Source organism: Hemicordylus capensis, chromosome 2, assembly GCF_027244095.1.
Source record: "Hemicordylus capensis ecotype Gifberg chromosome 2, rHemCap1.1.pri, whole genome shotgun sequence".
NCBI classification, from domain to species: domain Eukaryota; kingdom Metazoa; phylum Chordata; class Lepidosauria; order Squamata; family Cordylidae; genus Hemicordylus; species Hemicordylus capensis.
In genome coordinates this window covers 140,644,360-140,667,862 of record NC_069658.1, presented here as the reverse complement: position 1 = coordinate 140,667,862, position 23,503 = coordinate 140,644,360, and the positions used below count along the sequence as shown (strand labels likewise).

At 42.3% G+C, this 23,503-nt stretch overlaps 1 protein-coding gene across 13 annotated transcripts in view; it reads right to left on the bottom strand.

The window, feature by feature from the left end:
- Window positions 1-23,503, bottom strand: part of NRG1 (neuregulin 1) — an 811,186-nt gene that overhangs the window by 183,631 nt on the left and 604,052 nt on the right. For all 13 annotated transcript variants that reach the window (XM_053292174.1, XM_053292172.1, XM_053292175.1 and 10 more), the window contains one exon: window positions 5,809-5,992. In XM_053292174.1, coding sequence (XP_053148149.1) covers window positions 5,809-5,992 — 184 coding nt within the window. The remainder of the gene's footprint in view (window positions 1-5,808; window positions 5,993-23,503) is intronic.

The following is a 23,503-nucleotide window of genomic DNA, read 5'->3' as shown; positions in this document are numbered from 1 at the left end:
AAGAATGAAAAGAACCAGGCAGGCCAATATTTCTCCACAAATATAATATTTTTCACTCTGAACATTGATTCTAAGGTAACTTGAATTCACCAGGATATTATTTATCTTCCTGGAATAGTTTAATTCATTTGGGTTTCAAAAGATGATTTGATATAGATGAAGTTGCCTCTACCAGCCCTTCCTGCATAGTCATGGAACAAAGCCCTTAAAAATGCTTTTGTCACAATCAATCAGGATCAGTTTGTGATTTAACTCTCACAGACTCTCTTCCCAATTCATCCACTACTACTTTTAACACAATGACAGAGAACAATGCAGCAGAGAGAATTTAATTTTTCAGTGCTCTGGAATGTGATTGTAAGAAATAAAAAAATGTTTTGTGTAATACGAAACGTTACGTGCTTTCTTTAATTCTGGCTGCTGTTTTGGGGTTGAGTACTGCAGCCGTGACAATAAGCACAGTAAACTTTCCCGATGTCCGTTATGAAAAATGAAGCCACAAAAGCTTTGTTTTTTCTCCCTCTTGTAAAGAACATACACCAAAATCAGTAGTCAGGACTTGCATCTGGGACATATATGTCTAGATATTTGATTCTCTAGAGCACATGCTCTACTACTGAACTATAATCCTTCCCAGTAGGTTACATAGGAAGTTGCCTTATACTGAGTCAGATCCTTGGTCCTTCCAGTTCAGCACTGTCTACTTTTCCAGGGTTTCAGGCAGAAGTCTTTCCCAGCCCTGCTTGGAGATGCCAGGGGTTGAACCTGGGACAACCTGCATGGAAGTCAGATGATCCACCACTGAACTAGTTCCCCTACTGTTTTTAGACTACTTTCCTTAAGGAAAGTAAGTTTATGAGATCACCTGGCATATTAGATAGTGTGTGTGCCCTCCACTAACAACTTCACAATGCATGGACCAATATGAACCAAATATGGTACACTTGTAGGGACACCTCAACGGCATAGTTTTTGATGTTATTCTCCAGTGTTCCCTGTGACAGGGATTCCCGGGTGATGTTGAGTGCAGCTCCAGCATCCTCAGCTGTAATGGCCCTATTCAGCCCCAGCACAGCATTCCTCCAGTGGCTGATGCTGGGGTCAGTATTATGTTTCATTTTAGACTGTGAGCCCTTTGGGGACAGGGGACCATCTTATTTATGTATTATTAATTTTTCTATGTAAGCCACTTTGAGAACTTTGGTTGAAGAGCGGTATATAAATATTCATAGAAGTAGTAATAGTAGTAATGGCCTTTTGCTGGGGATTATGGGAGTTGTGGTCAATGGCATCTGGGAGTCCCTGTTACAGGGAACACTGTCATCCACCCTGATTCAAGATGGCAGATGCATAAACGTTTGAGGTGCAAATGGGCTAACGTGAACCTCCTAACCAATTAAAACAAAATTTGCAACAGTTCTGGAGACACATAAGGATGGCTCAAGGGCGTAATTTGTAATGCCATCCACCCTGATTCAAGATGGTGGACATGTGAACGTTTGAGGTGCAAGTAGGCTTTTGAACTCCCTAATCTATTTGGACCAGTTGCAGAGATAGTGAAAGGAAAGTTTCTCTGGGTAAGGGCCCTGGGTATTCCTTCCTGGGAAAGGAAAGGGCCCTGGGTATTTAAGAGAACACTTTCTTCGCTATGAACCACACTACCCATTGAGATCATCTGGAGAGGTTCGTCTGCAGTTGCCACCGGCTCGTCTGGTCACTACCCAGGGACAGGCATTCTCCATTGCTGCCCCAAAGCTTTGGAACACACTTCCTGCTGAAATACGAGCCTCACCATCTCTTCCAAATTTTAAAAAGGTAGTCAAGACACATTTGTTTACTCAGGCTTTTAATCAGATATTGTTTTAATTCTGTTTGTAATAGTTTTAATGTTTAATTTTAACCGTTGTAATGTTTTAATCTTTTTATCTGTTGTTTTTATTGTTTTGTTGTAAACCGCCCAGAGACTTGCATTTTGGGTGGTATACAAAAATGTTAAATAACAAAATAAATAAAATTCAGTAGCACTCAGACAGGCAATAGTAAAATCCATCAGAATTTGTACCTTAACCTAACTTTCATTAATCTTTCCCCTGTCATAAGACTAGAGAAACTATCCCTCCCACCAATGCGAAAATGCCTTCCATTTAGCCAAATATGATCCACTATAGCAGTGTTTCTCAACCACTGGTCCACGAGGCATTGGGTACTGGTCAGTGAGACATCACTAATAAAAATCACCCCCCCAAAAAACAATTTTGGGTTGGTAGGGGCCACCGGGAGCTCTCCAGAGCTCATTTCCAGGCAGCCCTTGCTGCTGGATAACGTTCATTTCACTTCCTCAAAATGAACATTCTCCAGCAGTGAGGGCTGCCTGGAAATGAGCTCCAGAGAGCTGCCCAAATTGTTTTTGGGGGGTCCCTGGGGGTGGAGGCGAGGGGGGTGACCCCCTTCCTAACTGAGGGTCCAGGAAACGGGAAATCAATAATGTGCCGGTCCATGACTCCAAAAACGTTGAGAAACACTGCTCTATAGACCATAATGTCTTCCCCTAACATTTGATGTGAATCAAACTCTGGAAGAGAGATAATTTCCTCCAGTTAGAAGGATGCAGAAATCACCATGCTACTGGACCATGGTTCAGGTTAAGTTTTTGAGAAGATTCCATTATTTTATTATTTATTTAATACACATACTGCCTGACTCCCAATGGCTCTATGCAGTTTACAAAAACAAACACAATAAAAACAGAATAAAACCAACTATTAAACAATTAACATTCAAAGAGTAAGACAATTAAAAATCTTAAACAGCAAAAATTTAAAACATTCAGAGATTATTAAAAGCTTGGCTAAAAAAGTATGTCTTAAGGGCTCTTTCAAAGGCTGGTAAATGGCGCAGCAGGGAAATGCCTTGATTAGCAAGCCAGAGGCTGCCGGTTCAAATCCCCGCTGGTATGTTTCCCCAACTATGGGAAACACCTATATTGGGCAGCAGCGATATAGGAAGATGCTGAAAAACATCATCTCATACTGCGTGGGAGATGGCAATGGTAAACCCTTCCTGTGTTCTACCAAAGACAACCACAGGACTCTGTGGTCACCAGAAGTCAACACCGACTCGACGGCACACTTTACCTTCAAAGACGTTAACCCACAAATGTCTATAGGAAGCGTGTTCCACAGCCCAGGAGCACAAAATGCACACACACCCAATTCCCAAAACGTCACTCAGTGTTCTACACAGGGCAGCCTAATGTTAGGAAAGAATGTTGCTACTGAAATTTTGACGGAGGTAATTTTAACAGAGTATGTTCTAACTTTGTTATTCACTAGTTAGTTTCTGTGCAAAGTGCTGGTGATCACCTTTGAAACCATAAACGTGTAAGACCAGGATATTTAAGTGGTTGTCTCCCCCTGTATAAATCTGTTCACTCACTGACATCATCTAGGAAAAAATCCTCTGCATCTTCTCCACCTTCTGATTTTTGTTGGTACTGTTAGAACCAAAGGGTCTGATCCGGTACCAGCCCCAAGGATTCAAATGGACAGACTATGGCCTGTGTCAATTCCAGGTTTCTCTGCAAGGAACTCTTTGGTTAGAGGCCTGCTGTCTACCAGGTGAACCGATCATGCAGAGAAAAAGAGAACAGGAGAATTCTGCCTTAGATAACTGTGATTGCCTGGAACATTGTTTTACCTTTCTTGCTAGAGCTGGTTATTCAAAGGTACTTCTGAAAGCACTGGTTTTATCTATCTGTCTGAGACTTTTTGTATACTGTAGAATTGCTTGCTAAAAGTAACATTGCAATTCAAGATAGGAAAAATACCAGGACCATTCATGTCTGTCATTCCATATGTCATCCCTTCATGTCCTCAACCCCTTCCCTTGTTCTCCGCTTGACACCCCTCATGCCCTGACCCGGACAGATGCATGACACCTGTGCAAGTTATTTACATATTTCTTTGGAGACAGTTTTCCTCCCTGGTAAGAGTTTCACGTATGTGGAGACTGGGGTGACCTGGGTGCACATATTTTGGGTCTGGGGTGAGAATGTTTACAGTAGCAGACTGACAGGCATGGGAAAATCCATCAGAAGCTATAGAGGCAGATCTATGAGTCTGAACCCTATAACAGAAGCTGTCTTCAGGCAATATGACAGAAAAAGAGAGAGCAAGCTCCTTCCTCTGACGGTCTGCCTAGCTCCTGAACATTGGCAGAGGTCAGACTCATAGGAGGATCTTGTCAGCATAGCATCCCCTATGGGCCATTTCATCCAGATTTTCTCCGAGATACCTATCTGGTAGCCTGCCAGATAATCTGAGCCCATGGCAAATATCCGTTTCGTGCCTACCATCCATCGCCTAGACCAGGCATCCCCAAACTGCGGCCCTCCAGATGTTGCTGAACTACAACTTCCAGCATACCCAGCCACAAAAATTTGTGTCTAGGGATGCTGGGAGTTGTAGTTCAGCAACATCTGGAGGGCTTCAGTTTGGGGATTCCTGGCCTAGTCCAATAATATGCACTCCTTTGCCTGGAGTCTTTTTTTCCATCGCACACCCTCCCCCTCCTTCCCTCCTGGCTGGCAGACAGTCTCGGTGTGCCTGAGCTGCCCACTTCATCCCTCCACTGCTTCCTCCCTCAGTGTTTGTCTGTGTCTATCTTCCAACATCATCCCTTCCTATGTAATCATCATTTTTAATAATCATTTACTCATCCTCTCTATTCTATTTAATCATCATTTTCTATAAAAGTACATTCTTGTTGTCTAATAAAACCTCAATACATATTTAGAGATAGATGTAGGTTTCACTTTTAGAAGGTAGATACACACTTCTCATAATGCTGTTTCATTTGGGCAACCAGGCCTTGCATTTCGTTGTTGCACTGTTTGCATTTTGCACGCATGCCTTTCTTACCCACAGATACAGGAATGTCATTAAAAATGAAAATTCCCAAATGGTGTTTTTTTTTACAGCCCGCTGCCATAATACGTTTTCTCCTTCTACAATGGAGAAGACACATGGAGAAAGTTTCCTCAGGACTGCATGAACAAGTTCTGTTCAATTTTGGTTTCACTTTCTATTCCCCTCCCCTCAAATCCTCTATCTATTCATTGGTCTTCTTTGTCTTTGCACTTGGAGTGGATGGGTGGGAAGCAAGGGCATGACTGTGTGTACTTGCTGCATGTACACCACCTGCAGAATAGGACTAATCAGGTCTGTTATCTCTCATCCCCATATGCTGCTGTGAACATATTCATAGAATATAATTATGATTAGTATTATTATATCTTTGACTAGGCTCTTTATGAATTGCTTTTTAAAATCAATTAAAATGAAAAAATCCAATTTAAAATTTTAAAATCCACTTTTTAAATTTTTTTAAAAAAAACACCATTGATTTTTTATCAACCCTGCAAGTAAATCATGGTGAGCATCTTTAGAACCTTCTTGAGTGATGGGATTGCATATGTGTCTCAAGCAGTATGGATGGAAGTCTTCCTAGCTAGGTTTAAACAGTCCAGAGTATTTCACAGTGGTCACTGCATTAGACCTGATATGCCTGCCCCATGGAATAAATAACAAGTTTATAAGAGCTACTATTTTATTATTATGAAGCACGATATAACAGCAACATTATATAACCATCCAGTGAAAATAAAGTGATAACCTACTTCCATTAATTATCTCAAAACACACTGCTGGGCATGCTGAGTTAATTTATACAGTTGATGCTTGCATCTGAGTGAATAATTCCATCTCCCTCCCATAGATCAGCTTTTTAAATATATCACTGCATACTTACTTTTGTTTTTTTGGGCTCTTGATCTTGATATTTTCCGGTCTGTTTTTTTTTGTTATTTCTTTTCCATTCTTTAACCATTTGAATTTGAGAGAGGGCTGTTCAGAACTGGCTTCACATCTGAGAACTAGTGTCTGACCCACAGCAGATTCCTGGCTTTTCATCTCCTTCAATTTAGGAGGCACAGCTAAAGAACAAAAAGAATGTGTAAGTAATTAGGTAGTCCCTGAAAAGGGAAAACAAAGGGGGAAAGTTACTTTGATTTGGGTAATTTAGCTGTTTAAGACTTATCATGCATTTCTCTACACCTCCCCAATCTCTTTTTTTGCAAGAATAATTAAAAGGAGAGGTGGAAGAGCCGCCCAGAGGTTAAACAGGAGTTTCAATTCATGATGAGCACATGGTCATATCAAGGGTATTTTAACATGCAAAGTAGCAATAACCGTTAACTTGTTGTACCCTTACTTTTGCACACATGGGTGTAATACCAAAGGACACTGATTTTGGGTGAAGCAGGGCAAAGTGATGTCTGTCTCTCCCACACTTACACTGCTGCTTTGGAGTAGGTGGTTGCAAGAACACTAAAGAAATTTGGGAGGGTTTACAATCCCAGAGGGTTGTCTCTCCTGGAGATAATTGCTTCCTATTCTTCTCAATATAAATTAAATGCTTCAGACTTGATATTTCTTAACTGAAAAATTTACATCTCTTAACAGTTTTAATTGTTAAACATTTGTTCTAGTCAGGAATGGCTCCAGGTGAGAAGAGATCCTTGGGAGAGTGCCCTCTGGTAGGCCCCACTGGTTTGCTGGAAAGTGGCAGTGGGACCTCCCTTGGGGACACTAGGCAGCTTAAAAAAGAAAAATCCCTAACTTTTTGCCACTGGCACTTGCAGCAGCAGTAGATGCAGAGTTCTTAGCAGCCTCAGACAAACATGTTGGGTTCCTAATAATGCCCCTGGAGAAGCACCATTCTGGAGTAATGTGAGAATGCCACAAGGGTAAACAAAGGCCACTGAAATCTTCAGTTCTACTGACGGTGAACTTTAAAAAAAAAAAAAGCTTAAAAAAGAAAGTACACCATGGGCAGGCATTAGCAGTGGGCCCTACTGGGCCCCCAACATCTATTCGAAGGCGCCACTTACTGACACCGGTTCTGATTCTTTTAAACGACTTCATAACTCCCCCTCCCTTTTATGTGTTTAAGAATATAAGCCTTTCACAACCTTTTTAAAAAGTACATAAGCCTCTGAAGGCAAGCATAATTGTCCCCTCTAGTCCAATATGAAGGACACTACCTCCTAGCCCAGAATGCTGGATGACTATCTTGCAAGAAACAGAAGTTAACACCTATTAATTTTGTGATGTACACAAATATGTATTGTGATGGGCCTCTTAAGAGATAGAAAACAATGACATGGCTAGTTTCTGTATCTTGTTCTTTTCATATAATATTTTGGAAAGCAACACTGCATGGGAGCTACAATCTATATGACGAGGACAAAGAGCGGAACACTTGGACCAACCATCAACCGCTCACCATTAAATAGTGGCAAATATCTATTTCTATATTTTTAACACCATTGTCAAGTGCAAAAAAATTATTCGTTTTTAATCCTTCAGAATGTTCAGTGAATGAAGTCAGATATAATTTGATCCCATTTATGGCATAAGTAAGAATTTATGAAGAGCCTTCCACTATGAGTGCATACAAATGTATCTAAAACCAAGATAACTGTGGTCTGGAACTGTATTCTCCACAGAGTACATATTGTGAGACATACCTATCCCCTTTTTATATCTCATGTTCATCATGGAACTCTAAGCAGAGTAAATAAAAGTTCCCAGTTATTCTTCACTCTAGAAAACTGAAGACTTATGCACCATCTGGAGAGGTCCGACTCTAGTTACCACCAGTATGTTTGGTGGTGACTCGGAACTGGGCCTTTTCTGTAGCTGCTCCTGTTCTATGGAATGCACTCCTGGCAGCAGGGGCATAGCAAGGTTGTAGGGGGCCCAGAGACGAGATTTTAAAATGGGCCCCCCAGGGGCTTAGCTAGGGGAAAGGGGGCCCGTGTTCATCCTTCTCTCTGGTGGCCCCCCAGAGTGAGGGAGATAATGAAGAAAATAGGGAGGGGTGGAGCTGGAGGGCCCTCAGGAGCTGGGGGCCCATGTTCTTTGAACCCTTTCGCCCAATTATAGCTACGCCCCGGCCCCCCCATCACTGCCTTCCTCTCCTCCTGGCCCAATGTCTCTGCTAACTATCCCAACTAGTTAAAAGGTAAAGTGTGCCATCAAGTCAGTTTCGACTCCTGGCACCCACAGAGCCCTCTGGTTTTCTTTGGTAGAATACAGAAGGGGTTTACCATGGCCTCCTCCTGGGCAGTATGAGAGGATGTCTTTCAGCATCTTCCTATATCGCTGCTGCCCAATATAGTACCAGCGGGGATTCAAACCGGCAACCTTCTGCTTGTTAGTCAAGCATTTCCCTGCTGCGCCACTTAAGGTGACATATCCCAACTAGTTACAAGGTGTAAATTTATTTTGTATTTATTTTTATTTATTTTATGTTTTATATCCTGCTCTTCCTCCAAGGAGCCCAGAGCGGTGTACTACATACGTAAGTTTCTCCTCACAACAACCCTGTGAAGTAGGTTAGGCTGAGAGAGAAGTGACTGGCCCAGAGTCACCCAGCTAGTATCATGGCTGAATGGGGATTTGAACTCGGGTCTCCCTGGTCCTAGTCCAGCACTCTAACCAACTAATACAACACAATAAATGGTACATCACTTCAAGTCAGCAATCCTCAGATGGGGAACAAATAGTGTGTTTGCAAGATGAGGAGACAGAAGTTCTGTCTTCTCATGTTGCAGACACACTATTTGTTCCCCATCTGAGGATTGCTAACTTGAAGTGATGTGTCCCCTGCACAAAGGGAGGGAGGAGGGCGAAGACCATTCAGACCATCTATTCCTCCAGAATATGTTGGTGCATGAAAGTTCTCTTCTAACCCTTGTTAAACATATTTAAAGTAAAAAAGAAAGCACTAATAATTTCATCCTACACCTCCATTACGCCAAAACGACTCAACCCTTTTTCATTTAAGCAACAGCCACGTACATCATCATAATTACCACCACCCCAGCCCACTTTTCTTACTTTACAATATGAAGGGAAAAAATAATTAAAGCATCAGGGAGGGGTGGAATCTTTCTAATTCAAGGCTGGAATGGGGCGCGCGGGGGAGCAAGGAAGCAGAAACCTGGAAGGCTGCAGGACCTGAGAGGAAACTTTCAGAGGCTGCACTGATTTGGCGGTGGGTGGGGTGGGGTGGGGTGGGGTGGGGTGAGAGAATCTCCCCCATAACAAGAGGCTTTAGCAGAGGTACACTTTTGCTCGGTGTCCATGGGCTACAGGCTATTCCCTTTTGCAGGCTGAGCCTGCATACATGTGGCAGGCAGTCGCACAGTCAGGCAGGGGGGGGAGAGGGAAAGCGGGCTGTGTGGGTGGGTGGGTAGAGGAGGAGAAGCTGCGCAGACCATGTCCAGCCATGCGGCGGGCAGGCGGGGAGGGGGAGAGAAGTGGTCCATAATGCCCAATGCCCAGCCATGTGGACAGGCAGGGGTGGAGAAGCGGCGGTAACCACTCAGCTAACCTGAGGGCTGAGAGTCCTGCAAGTCTTCCTGCCGCTCCATGTCTTCTTTAACTTTTAAATGTTAGAAAAGCTCAGGCTTCGACGTGACCTCTTCCTTGCTGGCAGCGCATGTTCCCCTAGACAACTGCCTCCCCTTGCCCGATTATAGTTACGCCCCTGCCTGGCAGATATCTGCAGTTTAGGCTCGCTGTCGGCCTTTAAGAGAGCCCTAAAAACTTATTTGTTTGGCCTGGCCTTCCAAGGCTTGTAAAGTGTTGTTTTCTAAAAGTATTTTAATTGGTTTTAAATGGTTTTAATTGTTTTTGAATTGTTTATATATTGTTTTTAGCACTATGTTTTTAACTGTGTGTTTTTATGTCTTTTAAAAGTTTTCTGTAGTGCCTCCTCATGGACTACTTTCTCAATGGAGCTTTGCCCATCAACCTTCATGATGAGGTGTTTTTTTTAATAGCTTGAAAACCCTTCTCTTTTGAGATGAGTTTTCATCTGGTTTTAATCCATTTCCCAGTTTAAACACTTTTTAGCTTCTGTGTCATTTGAAGTTCTTTTGTTGCTGTTGTCCATTGCATTTGTGTTGATTTTTGTCATATTTTATTGCTGTTGCTTTTTTGTAAGCCACCTCAGGCAGCAGTTGTGGGAGGCACAAAGCAGAGCTGTGTATTTTTAAATACATAAATAATAAAAACAACTAGCTCAACATGAAATACTAAGCAAATATAAAGTTATCATAGGTTTGTTCTCCAGAAGTGACTGACAGAAGGTTTGCTGCATTTAACTTAGCTCCATATCCTCTTAATGTTTGAAAATAAAATGTTGATGCCCAAGATCAGATTCTCAGAGATAAGGCTTTAGATTTCTAAAAAGGCTTTAAATTCTTAAAGAAAAAGCTCTAAACTCTATGATATAATAAAAATCTCCTTTAAGTTGTGAACCTATTTGTATAGTAAACAAAACTTTTAATATACAAAGCTGTTTAGATTAATTCTGAATAATTCACAGTCATTTGTGTAGCACACATACAAAAAATAATTTCTGTACTTCTGCAGTAGTATTCACAAGCTTTTAAAATCACCATTCATTTTCAAACATTTTAAATCTATTTCCACTTAAAAAACTGACATTCACAAATGTTCCTTAAAGAAGCTGAAAACAAGACAAATTGCGTTTTTTAACTATTATACACCAATTAATAACTGATGCATGGGTGATACTTTCCAAAGACCAAAATGATAACTGGCCAACAACAGACAAAACATCGTTAAATAGAAAGATTTTTTTCCAGCTTCTGGAAAAATATCTGCTGTTAAAGCAACTGCTGTTACCAAACTATTTTGTTTGGAAATATACAGCACTGAGAAAGCATTCCCCCCCCACCCCAGCAAACAGATCTTGAACAGAGCAATTTAAAAACTATTTATCTAACTTTTAATAGCGATACTATGAGAGCTAAATACAAAGCCAAAGAGAAAGAAATAAGATTTGTTTTAAAGAGCATCCAAGGAAATACTCTCAAAATAGCGGCATTCATATTTAGGTACATAGGGCTATACAGGTAGCCCTCATTATCCATGGTCCTGGCACCTATGGTTTTGCATATTCACAGTTGGGCAATATAGACATGGCCTTGTTATCTGTGATACAGCAGTGCTGCACGTCCATGGTTTTTGGCCCACAATTCTGTCCTTATATGGTTGTGCTCTTCCTGCATGCGCTCTTGGGTTGAGAGAGGAGTTTGGAGGATGATGGAGGAACGCTTTGGTCCAAGTGTTTGGATTTTTTTGTGGTTCAAAAAGATTTTTTAAAGAGCATCTGGCAGCCTTGGGTAGCCTTTGGTGTCCTTAGGGAGCCAATGAGAGCCTTTAAGAGCCATTGCCCTTTGGAGCCATCGCTTTTTGGAGATATTTCTGTGGAGCTTTTGCAAGCCTCTGGGAGCCTTTCTTGAGTTATTCCTGTGGAGCTTCTTGGACGAGCCTCTTGAAGCATTGTGCAGCCCTGCTAATTATCACTTTTTAATTTTGATGAAATTCTGTTTTTTAATTAAAAAATTCAAATCAAAATTCAATTTTAATCTTGGTAATTAATATAGTACCATATAAGTGTAGTTAACTTAAATTGCAATGATTAACTAAAATTCATGTTTAAGTACTGTACCCATTAAAACTGATCTCAAATATCCACTGAAAACTGAATTTTGTATAGTGTACTACTATCCATTGAAAATTAATTTTAATTATCAGTTACAGTACTGTATCATCCTCTCCTGTCCTTTATGAATATTGTGGGGCGGTTGCCTGGCACAAGTACTGTGCTTTACATCATTGTACATGTTTTTTCTTTCCTCCACAGTCAATGAGCAAGTGCACAGTGGAAAGCTCTGCTGAGGAGAGTGGCAAAAAGTCTTGCAAAGTGTTGCCCTTATGCCATAAGATGAAGCTGGTGGACATGTTGGCTCGTGGGGACAGGGAGATATCCATTGCATGCCATTATGGCATCAATGAGTCCACTGTCCACTCCATCAAGAAAAGCGAAGCCAGTACCCATGTGAGTGTGGTGTCCGGTATGTCTCAAGAGTCTTAAGGTAGTGTTCTGTCCATGTGATCACTACATGGAACAGATGGAAAAGGCCCTCAGTTTGTGGATAGAAGACCAAGCCCAGAGGAACATGCCACTGAGTGGACCAGTCATTCTTGAGAAAGTGCTGCAGCTCTACGGGCAATTTGTGGCATAAGGTGGTCAAGCAGCAGGAACATCTGAAGGCAATGAATGTGGTTTCCAGGTGAGCAAGGGCTGGTTTGAGAGATTCAAGCACTGCTGCAGCCTCCAAAATGTCAAGCTGGTACAGGAAGTAGCATCAATGGATCACAAGGAGGCACAAAGATTTCCAGCAGAGTTTCAGAGACTGGTTGAGTTTGGGGAATACAGGCCCATGCAGGTCTTCAATGCTGATAAGACAGGCCTGTTCTGGAAGCGGATGCCATCCCACTCCCTCAGCAAAGAACAAACCACTCAGGGTTTCAAGGCAGCCAAGGACCAGCTCACTCTGCTGGTATATGGCAATGCTGCAGGAGAATGCATGGTAAAGCCCATGCTCCTGTACCAAGCACAGAACCTTCCTGCCCTGAAATAGAAGACGAACAACCAGCTTCCCATCGTCTGGACAGCCAATAGGAGAGCATGGATGACTGAAATTCTTTTCTCTGACGGGGTCAACAACCGCTTTCAGCATGAGGTGCAGAGATATCTGGCCTCCAAGAACCTGGCCATCAGAATGCCCCTAGCCATCCTGAGATTGCAAGATTGCTTGCAAACCTGAACCTGGAGATCACCTTCTTGCCACCCAACACCACCTCCTCAATTCAACCAATGGGCCCTGATCGTTACTTTCAAGTTCTACTACACTTGCCACACCTTCAGGAGGATGCTGGATCTCATGGAAGCTGATCCTGCTCTGTCAGTCAGTGATTACTGGAGGAGCTACAGCATCACGAACTGCACTGAGAACTTCATGGCATCCCTTGCAAAGATAAAATCCCACACATGGAATGCAGTGTGGAATAAGTTGCGGCCTGGGAAAGTCACCTCTTCATCTCCCTCAGTAGCTGATGAAGTGGAGCAGATCACCAGCCTTGTGCACACCACTGGTGGTGGAGGCCTGGAAGACATCAAGCCACATGGGATGAAGGAACTCCTCCAATCCCATCGGGAGTTGTTGTCAGAGGAATAATTGGAGGACATCATCCAAGCAGCCCCTGAGAGTGAGGAAGAAGAGGAGAAAGAGGAAGAGACGTTCCCCAAGCCCTTCAACATGAAGGGGCTGTCAGATTCTGCAGCTGGGGACTGCCTTGGCTTGCAAAGTCTTCAAAGTCTTCAAACTTGATCCCTTGATGTAGCAAAGCATCAAGTTCAAAAGGCTTGGCAACCCTATAAGGATACCTACCAGGCTCTGCAAAGGACCATCAACAGTTACTTATCAAAGTTACCTTGACAAGGTAGCTACACCCACCACCACAGTTGCCGAGTCATCGCAATGCAACACCTCCACATCCCATGGCTTTGAGGAGGAAGAGGATGACAATGCTGGCACCAGGTCTGCCTCTGAAGGGCCTGCTTGCGCTACCTGATCTGTGCTCCAGGAAGAAGACTGGAGCTGGAGTGCGGCAAGCTCCAGAAGTGGAGTGAAGAAATCCCCGTGTATGTGTTTACTTGAACTGGATCTAATCCTGTGCTGCCTCTTTGATCAACGTACTAACCAATCAGGCCAGTGTTTGTGCTGCTAAGTGTTGGACTTCAACTGTGGGGTCGGGAAACTTCACGATTATGCATTACTGAAGGAGCTGGGGGCCTTTGCTGAAGCACTTAGAGTGTGGGAGAACTGAGGTCGCCAAGGTACAGTACTGTGTTCCATCCTTATTTCTGCTCTTCCCCTGCCTTTTTGGTGAATTTATCAGTCATTTTCTGGGGCTCTGGAACTTAACCCCCCAATTCCCATTATCTGCAGTTCTGGGCTGCAACGGAACCCCCACGAACCACAAAGGGCCACCTGTACTTCATATGCATCCCATGGTTTGAACAATCATCGAAATGCTACATAGTCTAGTGCTTACGATGAAATGAGGCAGACATAAAGACATACAAATCCACCTTAAGAGGTTTCTTATTTTCCCTCTCAATGGCCCGCCTTTAACATAATTAATTTCAAAAGCAAATCAAGCAGCCCAGGTTGCCCTGGAAAGAATGAGAGAGAAATGATCCTGCAGAGACCAGATCAGAACTTGGCAGACTGTTGTTCTATTCTTTGCTCCATCATGAGTCATTGATTGACCTTGTACTAGTCACTTTGCTGCTGTGGTTTTGCTACACTGCAAGAATAGGCCAGCCACACTTCAAAGGAAAAGGAATGAGAATAAATTAGGCTACAAATTACAAAGGTAGCCTGCCTATGTGACAGTGAATAAAGATATTAAGGCTGCAATCCTAAAGTCGCTCGCATCCATGCCGATTTGGACTCCAGGGTTTTGGCAGTTCCAGGAGATATACCTCGGCAACCATCTTGTCCGATTGTCATGGATTCTTTTCAGTTACTGCAGCCTTAGGATGTAGACAGGATCCTAGGCAGTGTGAGGGCAACATCATGCACTCTGGACCCTTGCCCTTCATGGCTAGTAAAATATGTCAAGGAAGGAACAGGAATGTGGTTGAAGCCCGTTACTAATGCTTCACTAAGGGAGGGCAAGATGTCATTGAGCCTTAAGGAGGCAATGGTAAGACCACTATTTAAAAAGCCCTCCCTTGATTCCACCAACCTTGATAACTATCAGCCCGTTTCAAATCTTTCCTTTTAAAGCAAGGTGATAGACCGTGTGGTGTCTGTGCAGCTGCAAAGGGTCTTGGATGATACGGATTATCTAGACACTTTTCAATCTGGCCAGGATTGGGCCTGGATATCTGAAGGCCACCTGCTCCCAAAGGTTTCTGCCCACCCAGCAGGCCTTTGCTCCATGTGCCAACAATGAGAGAGGCTAAATTGTCATGCAGGCAGGACAGGGCCTTCTCTGTTGTTGCCTCCAGGCTCTGGGATGTAGTCCCAAGTGAATGCCCGCAGATGTCTCTTTGACATGTTTGGCTGCTTTAAAAAAAAAAATTAAAGAAAGACCTTTTTATTTGTTCAGGCTTTTACTCCTTAGGGGCTGCCAGGTTTCTCACCTCTCCTGCTTCTGTTTTTTTTTTTTTATGGTGGTGGTTTTTTTTGTGTTTTATAGTTTTTACTGTTTAACTGATTTTAAGGTTTTAAATGTGCTTTTTAATGGAGTTTTATTTTATTTATGGAGTTTTAACTTTTGTAATCGGTATACGATTGCTTTCATAGTCAGGAAAGATATAGCAATCACAGTACTTGGGTATAATGCGGTCAGTGACCGAGTAATATCAATCAGATTTCATGGGCAACCCTTTAACATGACAGTTTTTCACGTCTATGCTCCAACGACTGATGCAGAAGAAGAGTTATTTGATGAGTTTTATGCTCAAGTCCAGTCTGAATTTGACAGAACATGCAAGCAAGATGTGATGCTGGTGGTTGGAGACTGGAATGCCAAAGTTGGAAAAGGTAAGGAGGAAAACACAGTCGGCCTCTATAGCCTAGGAAACAGAAATGAAGCAGAACAACTTATTAGTTTCTGCCAAGTCAATGATCTGTTCATTGCTAACAACCAAAGCAGCACCTAAACACATGGACATCACCAGATGGAGTACATAGAAATCAAATTGATTACATTATTGGTGCAATGAGGTGGAAGAGCTCAGTTATAACAGCAAAGACATGGCCAGGGGTCAATTGTGGAACAGATAACGAACTGCTCATGTGCAAGTTCCAAGTCAAGCTAAAACGGAAAAACAAAGCTATCCCTCTTCCAAGATATGATCTTGAGAATGTACCCACCATTTTCAAGGAGAACATCAGGAACCGCTTTGAAGTTCTGAACCTCATTGAGAGGGAACCAGAGGAACTGTGGAATACAATCAAAGAAGTCATTAAGGACGAATGTGAAAAGACGCTGCCAAAGACCAAGAAACAGAAGAAAGCAAAATGGATGTCAGAACAGGTGGTTGAAATTGCAAAGAAGAGGAGAGAAGCCAAAGTAAAGAAAAATAAAGGCCTCAGGAAGGAACTTAACAGGGAATTTCAGAAAGCTGTTAGAAAAGACAAGGAACAGTACTACAATGACATCTGTAAAGACCTTGAGGATGGAAATAGACATGGAAAAACAAGACAGGTTTCCCAAAAGATCTCTGAACTCAGAGGGAGGTTCCAACCTCGAATTGGTATGTTAAAGGATGCCAAAGGACAGATAGTAACTGATTCAGAGAAGATCAAACAGAGGTGGAAGGAGTATCCTGAAAATCTGTACAGCAGGGACGTCAACATCCAAGATACTCTAGAAGATGCTCCCTACTTGCAAGAACCTCTAGTACAGAAAGATGAAGTTAGATGAGGAATTGATGGAATAGCTACAGAAATATGGCAGGCAACAGAAGAAGAAACAGTCAAGGCTCTAACCAAACTATGCCAGCAAATCTGGAGAATGGCACAGTGGCCAACAGATTAGAAGAGGTGAGTCTACACACCCATACCAAAGAAAGGAGACTTCAGATTGCGCAAACCTTCGCACAATATCCTTAATTTCACATGCTAGCAAAACAATGCTCAGGATCATCCAATACAGATGAGAGCCCTACATGGAAAGGGAGATGCCAGATGTTCAAACTGGTTTCAGGAAAGGCCGGGGAACAAGAGACATAATTGCTGATGCACACTGGATAATTGAGAAAGCCAATGAATACCAGAAATAAGTCAATATGTGCTTTATTGACTACAGAAAAGCCTTCGATTGTGTCGGCCATGTCAAGTTGTGGAATATTCTTAGGAAAATGGGTGTCCCAGAACATCTCATTGTTCTCATAAGAAACCTATACACAGGACAGGAAGCCACAGTCCAGAAAGATCGGCAAAGGAGTAAGACAAGGCTGTATACTTTCTCCCTCTTTATTCAATTTATATGCTGAACATATACTGACAGAAGCTAAATTGAAAGAAGATGAGCATGGTTTTAAAGTTGGAGGAAGAAACATCAAGTAACTTGTGGTACGCTGATGACACCACTCTGATAGCTGAGAATGCAGATGATCTGCAAGCTCTAGTGATGAAAGTCAAGGAGCACAGCGAAAAAATGGAAATATGACTAAATGTCAAGAAGACTAAACTATTGACAATGGGTACAGCAACCAGTCTCAATATTGACAATGAAGACATTGAAGCGGTGGATAGCTTCTGCCTTTTAGGATCGATCATCAACAGAAAAGCAGTCAAGAAATACGCCGCAGACTAGCACTTGGTAGGGTTGCAATGAAGGCCTTGGAAAGGATATTTAGATGCTGTGACGTGTCTACACCTACAAAGATTAGAATCATTTGGACAATGATTTTGCCCATGACACTCTATGGATGTGAAAGCTGGACTTTGAAGAAGCAAGATAGAAAAAGCATTGATGCTTTCGAACTTTGGTACTGGAAAAGACTTTTGAGGATACCATGGATAGCCAGGAAAACAAACAAATGGATCATAGAACAAATCAATCCAGAATTTTCACTTGAGGCACAAATGACCAGGTTCAAACTATCATACTTTGGACACATTATGTGAAGATCCAGCTCCCTTGAGAAGTCCATAATGCTGGGGAAATTTGAAGGAAAGAGAAGAAGAGGATGACCAGCAGCAAGATGTATGGACTCAATTACGACAGCAATGAATGCATCACTGAGAGACCTTAAAGGCCAAGTTGAAGACAGATCATCCTGGAGAGAATCTATCTATGTGGTCGCTAAGAGGCGACACCGACTTGATAGCACTTAATCAATCAATCAGTATACAAATTGAACAATAAATAAAAGCAATAAAATCCTATGCAGACTTGGGAGGAAGCCATGCTGAATTCACTGAGACCTACTTCCATGGAAACACAAAGATCATACTGTGCAATGGATAACAATACATTTAATACTTTTTTTAAAAAAAATCCACATAGCTCCATTTTCAGAGACAATGGTATCTTTCAATACACACATTTCCTGTTATTTAAAAAAACACAGTCTGCTTATTTCAGAAGGTGCCTTTTAGTAAAATATAAACAGATGCTTACTTATAACACAGTTCATTCATCTTCCTTATTCCTTCTCATTGTTTCTTTTTCAACTGAAAATCTTTTGATTATATTTGTGTAACGTTACTATACTTTTCATAATCTGCTCTTCTGTTATTTCCCCTCAGTCTTAATCTACATTTTAGAAATGGTTGAAACAGAACAGTACTCTGCACTGGAAATCCACTATATATATTCTATAGTGTATCAGTATTTTCTGTCAGATTGGGCCTGCAGAACATTTGTCCTACCAAGCAAAATACAGTCCACCAGCCATCTGTTGTGAATTGTCAGGGGCTTAATAAATGCCCTGCTTTGCTGCCTAAGTGAGACGGCAAAAATCAGGGGTTGGCAAGCATCTGGCATGCTATAATAAAATGCCTGGTTCAGGTTGGCTGCCTGCTCTTGGACTGGCAAGTCAAATGTTTTGTGAAGTTGTAGCGATTGTAATTTCTCCTAACCTCTTTGGGGAAAATGTAACAAATCCCGATCTACAAACAAACATGCTGCATAGATTAAGCCTTTTAAAAAGTTTGGCAGGATGTTAAAACCAGTGGCAACTCAGCTCAGTGACCACGATCGAAAGATCTGCTTGGGTTTGCAGTGTGGTATCAGGGGGATGCTATTCTAGGAAAAAGATGCCATGAGGCTCCAGGTAGTTTTTACTACAATAAATTATCTTAAAATAAGACATCATTTGCATTTTGAAAGATGCATTTTCTGAAGGCGATTTAAAATGACCTGCAAGTTTTGTTCTGTCAAGACTGAACTGAGCTGCTCTCTTATCTGAGATGGCACTATATAGTAGTATAAAAGGATTCTCAGGCTCCCAAAGGATAACAAGGGCTTAACATTTCTACTGTGACTGGCAGGCAGGCATCTCTCTCCACACATTGGTCAGGAATACATACTGCAGCAGAATCAGTTTCACCTTGCCTCTGCAGCAGCACAGATTAAATCTGATGCAAGCCTCATTTGTTTATTTATTGTTAAATTTATATACCGCCTTTCATTAAAGCAATCCCAAGGCGGTTTACAGCAAAAAAAATTTAACACAAGATGGTAAAAAAGACACAATTAAAATATTTAATGGGGAAAAAATATTAAATAAATCTGATTAAAAAATTTAAAACAAAAAGCATAAAAGCAATAAAGATTATAAGGAGCAGCAGCAGAGAATCAAATAAATGCCTGGGCAAAAAGCCAAGATTTTACATTTTTTCTAAAAGCTGTGATGGAAACTGAGGAGCGAATAGCCACCAGGAGAGCATTCCAGAGTCTGGGCGCAGCAACAGAGAAGGCCCTGTCCCGCGTGCATTGAGAGTGTAGGCCCAAAATCTGTTTTCAACATCAAAACTTCATTTAGTTATAGGAGGGCAGGCTTTTAAGGACTCCAAGAGGCCCAGGGGCACAAGGTTCATTTGAGGCCTCCCTTTCTTCTCACTACAACCTGTTTAAGAACATTTTTTCCCTCAACTGGGAAAAAACCCCTAACTATAATCTTTTTAACAACCATTAGTACTGATAGTAGTAAACATAGAATACATTAAGATTGTTTGTCTCAAAATTGAAATTTGAAATGGGCAAGGTACAACAGTTAGAAAAGCTTCAACTAGTTTCTTGTGAATTGTCTGCAAAATCAATCATTACATCTTTCTTAATATAGTGAATGAAATGCTTTAGTTCAGAGGAGAGAGGAATCTTGGGGTCGTGGGGGACAGCTCATTGAAAGTGTCAACGCAATGTGTGGCAGCTGTGAAAAAGGCCAATTCCATGCTAGGAATCATTAGGAAGGGGATTGAAAATATAACTGCTAATAAATATTATAATGCCCTTATACAAAACTATGGTGCAGCCACACCTGGAGTACTGCGTACAATTCTGGTCACCACATCTAAAAAAGGACATTGTAGAACTGGAAAAGGTGTAGAAGAGGGCAACCAAGATGATCAGGGGCCTAGAGCACCTTTCTTATGAGGCAAGGCTTCAACACCTGGGGCTATTTAGTTTAGAAAAAAGATGACTGTGGGGAGACATGATAGAGGTCTATAAAATCATGCATGGTGTGGAGAAAGTGGACAGAAAGAAATTCTTCTTCCTCTCACATAACACTAGAACCAGGGGTCATCTCATGAAATTGATTGCCAGGAAATTTAGGACCAACAAATGGAGGTAGTTTTTCACACAACGCATAATCAGGTTATGGAATCCTCTGCAACAAGATGTGGTGACAGCCAACTACCTGGATTGCTTTAAGAGGGGTTTGGATAACTTCATGGAGGAGAGGTCTATCAACGGCTACTAATCGGAGGGCTGTGGGTCACCTCCAGCCTCAAAGGCAGGATGCCTCTGAGTACCAGTTGCAGGGGAGTAGCAGCAGGAGAGAGGGCATGCCATCAACTCCTGCCTGCAGGCTTCCAGCAGCATCTAGTGGGCCACTGTGTGAAACAGGATGCTGTACCAGATTGGTCTTGGGCCTGATCCAGCAGGGCTGTTCATATGTTCAGCCCACCACCAGTTAAGATCATCTGGGGAGGACCGGTTGCAGGTGCCACTGGCTCGGTTAGTGGCGAGTCAGAACTGGACCTTTTCTTGAGTTGCCCAGGGACTCTGAAATGCGCTTCCTAATGAAATTATCCTAATGAAATTAGTTTTCCCTTCTCTGAATGTTTTTAAGAAGGACCTAAAAACATACCTGTTTAGTCAGGCTTTTAGTTTATTATTATATTTATTTTAAAGCTTTGGTTTTAGAGTTTTTATTGTATTTTAAATTGTTTTAATTATGTTAAAGTTTCAATTAGTGTTATATTGTGAACTGCCCAGGGACTTTTTTGTATGGGGCAGTATATAAATGTAACAAACAGTGAATCACTTTTGGGAGTAACACAGATAAAGTGGCACATTTCCCAAACTCGTCATTAATTAAATTGGATAGCAACGACTCAGTGGAAAGGCTCATAAAAACTACAGATGTACAATCTTGCCACACCTGGTCTTAAAATAGTCAACCAAGCATAGCTCTATTCACCACATACATCACATTTACATAACTTCCCACTGCTTTTGTTGGGCAAGCTACTCTCAGAGAGATTAAGTTCGAGAGGCAATAGATTTATTTGTCTTTTATGAAATCTGCCACCCTCTGGGTAAGCAGAATGTATTGGAAACTGACTCAGGGCACGTTTCAAGGTATATCTACCTCTAGCCAAAGCACATGGTCTCGGAATCTGTTAGGATCACTATCCCACAGACTCTCATAACATGAGTTGTAGCCCTTTGCTCCACCTCCCCAATACCTAACAGGAAGCCTCCCTGCCAATGTGCAATGAACACATCAACTTAGCTGGGAACGACAGGTAAACCAACCTCTTGCCCTTCTAAGTCTCCTCACCACTTCTCTCCCTTCTCTGCCTCCCTCCTTGCTTCCCAAGCACTTTTCATGGCAAATCTTAAGCCAGGCTCTGGTCTAAGAGCCTTAGCCAACCCGATTCACTCTTAACTAGAACTTTAGCTAAATTATTTCCAGTAAGACTCATAGTTATAATATCAGCCAAGATTGATTGCACTGCCTAAATCTTTGCCTTTTGTACCCTCATTTTACCCATAATAAAGCCTTTCAACTATATTCCTGTCTCCTTGTTTTTCCAATATGCCAAAACTTGCTCAAATTGATACTGGAACCAAACCGCTCCACAAGGCAAGCTAATTTCCTGAAGTCAAGTCAAAAGCATAGCTGAGGGTCTAGCAAGCACCTCGGGGTAGTTCTGGTAACAATGGCTCCCAGTGCAAATATTCTGAAAGATTAAACTAGCTGTTTCCTATTCCAGTTTCATCCACAACTCACCACCATTTCCAATTTCATGTATGTATCTGGGATACTTATCTACCAGCTGAAATCATACCTTGAAGTTTGCTATATAGCTTGACGTGTTATTGCAATATGCTGCAAAAGAAAAAGACTCACAAAATGATAATATAATGAAAGTTTACTTGATCAGAATATTAACATATTTCAGTACCAAATTCTGACAAAATAAACTATAATTTCATTATAAGATGATCTTCTTGAAGGTCTCTTTTTCTTCAAAGTGCCATGCATTTTATTGTACACATTTGCAGGTCACTGCAGTCAACTCATATTCATAACAGCACAATATTTATGTATGTATTGAAAATGTATTGTATACCGCCGCCTCCAAAGACTCTAGGAGGTGAGCAGCAGCAGCAGCAATAATTTGGGGGTGGGGGTGGGATTAAAGGGCAAAAGCCTGGAGAAAAGGGTAGGTCTTGAGAAGGGCCTTAAAAGCCACTAAGGAGGAGGCTGAACGAATCTGGGGGGGGGGAGGGTGTTCCAAGGAAGAGGGGCAGCCACAGAGAAGACCCTCCTATGGGCCCAGGCACCATGCACTACACCAGGGCCCGGGACACTAAGGAGGGCCAACTGAGAAGACCTCACAGGACAGAATACAACTGGCTGAGAGAGGCAATCCCGGAGATATGCAGGTGCTAAGCCCATAACAGTTTTGTAGGTGAGAACCAGCACTTTGAATTGGACCCAGAAGCAAACAGGCAACCAGTGCAGCGACCATAAAAGAGGTGTAACACTATCAAATCTATGGCTACCCATGAGGAGGCAGGGCGCTGCATTCTGGACTAATCGTTTTCAAATCGTTTTCAAAGGGAACCCTAGGTAGAGCGCGTTACAGTAATCTAAGCAAGAGGTAACAAAGGTATGAGTTACTGTTGCCAGGGGCCTGCAGGTTGAGAAAAGACCGTAAATGACAAACTAGCCCAAGCTGACCAAAGGCATCCCTGGCCATAGCCTCCACCTGCTGTTCAAGCAGGAGCTGTGTGAGTCCAGAAAGACCCCCAGATCACAAACTGTCTCAAGGGAAGCACAGCCCCATCAAGAGATAAACTCACACACGACAAATGGCTAGATCGCAAACTGAACAGCAACTCAGTCTTGGAGGGATTAAGCCTGAGCTTGTTTTGGCCCATCCAGGTCCTGACAGCCTCTAGGCACTGAGCCAGCATATGAATGGCATCACCTGTTTGGCCAAGGGTAGAGATATAAAGCCGAGTATCATCAGCATCAGCATATTGATGAAAACCTAACCCACATTGATGGGATGACCAGGCCCAGTGGCTTCATGTAGATGTTAAAGAGAAAGGGAGCAAGGACCGAGCCCTGTGCAACCCCACAAGGGGCCAGGGCATAGAACACTCACCCCCAATCAACACCGACTGGAATCACACAGTGAGATAGGACCGGAACCATTGAAGAACAGTGCCCTCAAGGCCCAGCCCACTTAGGCATTCCAGAAGGATAGCATGGTTGATGGTAT